We start from the raw sequence: 2,104 nt of genomic DNA, 5'->3' as shown, positions 1-2,104 counted from the left end.
GCTGTGAACTGGAAGCTTCCCAGCATCATACGCAGCAGTGACAGGAACTCTTTGTCCTCATAGTCAAAGCGGTCTCCGAAGACTATGGAGCTGATGACATTGGAGACGCTGCGGCTCAGGAAGTAGGTGGGATCTATGAAGGCACCTGAAGGTTGAAAACAGGGAGAAATTTGGATTGGGCAGAGTCGATTTTGGGGTATGAGAATACCAGGAATTGGCAGGAAAGGGGTGAAACCCCACAGCTGGGATCCCAGATGTCTTTCCCCAACCTAGTTCCCCTTTTGAGCCTGGAGCCCTGGGGTCTTTTGTCACTGGCAATTTCCCTGTGCTTTCCCTCCCAATCAGGGGTCCTGGCTCACCATGAGTGCCACAGAAGGTCTCAATGAGGAAGCCTGCCTCCTCCTTGATGTGCTCCTCAATGCCTTGCCTGCCCACGCCGAAGTCCCGCAGTGTGGTGATGGAGAAGCGCCTGAGCTGCTTGGAGCGCTCTCCTTTGCTGAACACCACTCCTGGGGAAGGGGTTGCAAAGAGGTCGGGGTCAGAGGAAGGCAGGGATGACCACAGACAGCCTGGGGGGCTTCTGAAAGGTGTAGAGGAAGAGAGAGGCAGAGGGAGTGAGGGAGGGGACACAGAGTCACAAAGAATTAGGAGAGAGCAAGTGAGAGTCAGAGACAGAGAAATACATAGAGACTGAGTTGGGGGCAGAGCAATAGTAACAACAGAAGGAAGACCGATTGATAATAAAGAGAAACAGACAGTAAGGAGAAAATGAACTGTGTGGAAAGCTGAGAGGTTGAAATACACATTGTGAGGGATTCTAAAACTGAGCTGGAGAAGAGAGAAAAAATAGGGACCGAGGAACAGAAACAGGGTTTGGAAATTGCTACCAGGAGCCAGAGACACAGGGCTTTTGAGGCAGAAATTGTGTAAGATCCTAAAATAGGAGAGGGAGAGGAAAGCATTAGGAAGCATAGAAGCAGAGATCAAGGAAAAGACAAAGAGATTCAGATCTTCCAAACAAATGCCTGGAGATTTTAAGAGATGAAAAGATAACACAGAAAGAAGCAGGGTTGGATTGCCTACTAAGCAAAGTAAGCACTGGCTTACTTGTGCTTATTTCTAATCAGAAGTCAATGATGTCCTGCAGTGTTTTCATATATGGTGAAAAATATGTGAAAAGAGTTCTTTACAAGTTATGAAGTAAGTGCTTGTAAGTCCATGCTTACCTTGCTTACTGGGTAAGGGATTGTGAATTTGAAAAGAAACTTTGATTCTTAAGGAAGGTGCCTATGGGGTTTGCAGAGAGAGAGATGCTAGGCAGACCTAGAAGGAGAATGTTTGTTGAGGTGAAAAAATGTGAAATTGTTCACCTCAGATGAGTAAATAAGCACAAGTAAGCCAGTGTTTACCTTGCTGTGGGGAATCTAACACTAGAAAGAGACATCTTGTGAGACATAAACAGGGAGATAAAGACAGAAAGAAGCAGAGAGAAATGGAGCCACAGAAACTCCAAAACAGGTTGAAGGCAGATCAGGGGGAAATTACAATGAAGTAGCAAAGTGGAGTGAGAATACCTGAGGAAAAGGTCTGTCATAGTGTGGGGTGGGCAGGTGAGTCAAGAGGGAAAGACCGGGGAAACAGGGTCTACCTGACCACATTCTCCCACCAGAGTCCCCTTACCATAGCCTTTGAAGAGCCAGTCAAAGGTGGCCAGCTCTCCTCGCCCACTGAATTCCTCAGCCTGGTCCACCAAAGCCTCCTTTATAGCGTCATAACCACACAGTACCACGATCCTCCGGTGCCCCAGGTAGACAGTGAACACAGAACCATAGCGCTCCTTGAGCTGGTGAAGGTTGATGGGAGTGGTTAGGAGGAGCAATCCTTACCTCTGAACTGGCCCTGTACCCAGACCCCTCAGACAAGGGTCTATTTCCCACTAAGATCTAATAATGGTCAAGTGGCTGAGGATCCTGAGATCTGGTTTTGCCTGGCTAGGCCTCTGATGCTGAACCTTCAAAACTCCCTTGGTCTAAGACTCTGGTCTAATTTGGTTAGTCTCTTGCCACAAAATCTTCCCCTGTTCCTGATCCCATCCCACCCATCA

The 2,104-nt window shown here is 47.9% G+C and overlaps 1 protein-coding gene across 1 annotated transcript in view; it reads right to left on the bottom strand.

The window, feature by feature from the left end:
- LOC102816167 (cytochrome P450 2A13-like) overlaps positions 1–2,104 on the bottom strand; it is a 23,604-nt gene that overhangs the window by 5,228 nt on the left and 16,272 nt on the right. The window contains exons 2-4 of the mRNA XM_006871516.1: positions 1,681–1,881; positions 360–509; positions 2–145 (exon numbers count right to left, since the gene is read on the bottom strand). Coding sequence (XP_006871578.1) covers positions 2–145; positions 360–509; positions 1,681–1,881 — 495 coding nt within the window. The remainder of the gene's footprint in view (position 1; positions 146–359; positions 510–1,680; positions 1,882–2,104) is intronic.

This window comes from Chrysochloris asiatica, unplaced genomic scaffold (assembly GCF_000296735.1).
Source record: "Chrysochloris asiatica unplaced genomic scaffold, ChrAsi1.0 scaffold00168, whole genome shotgun sequence".
NCBI lineage: Eukaryota > Metazoa > Chordata > Mammalia > Afrosoricida > Chrysochloridae > Chrysochloris > Chrysochloris asiatica.
The sequence above is the reverse complement of the archived record's forward strand: the minus strand, read 5'-3'. Positions and strand labels throughout refer to the sequence as shown.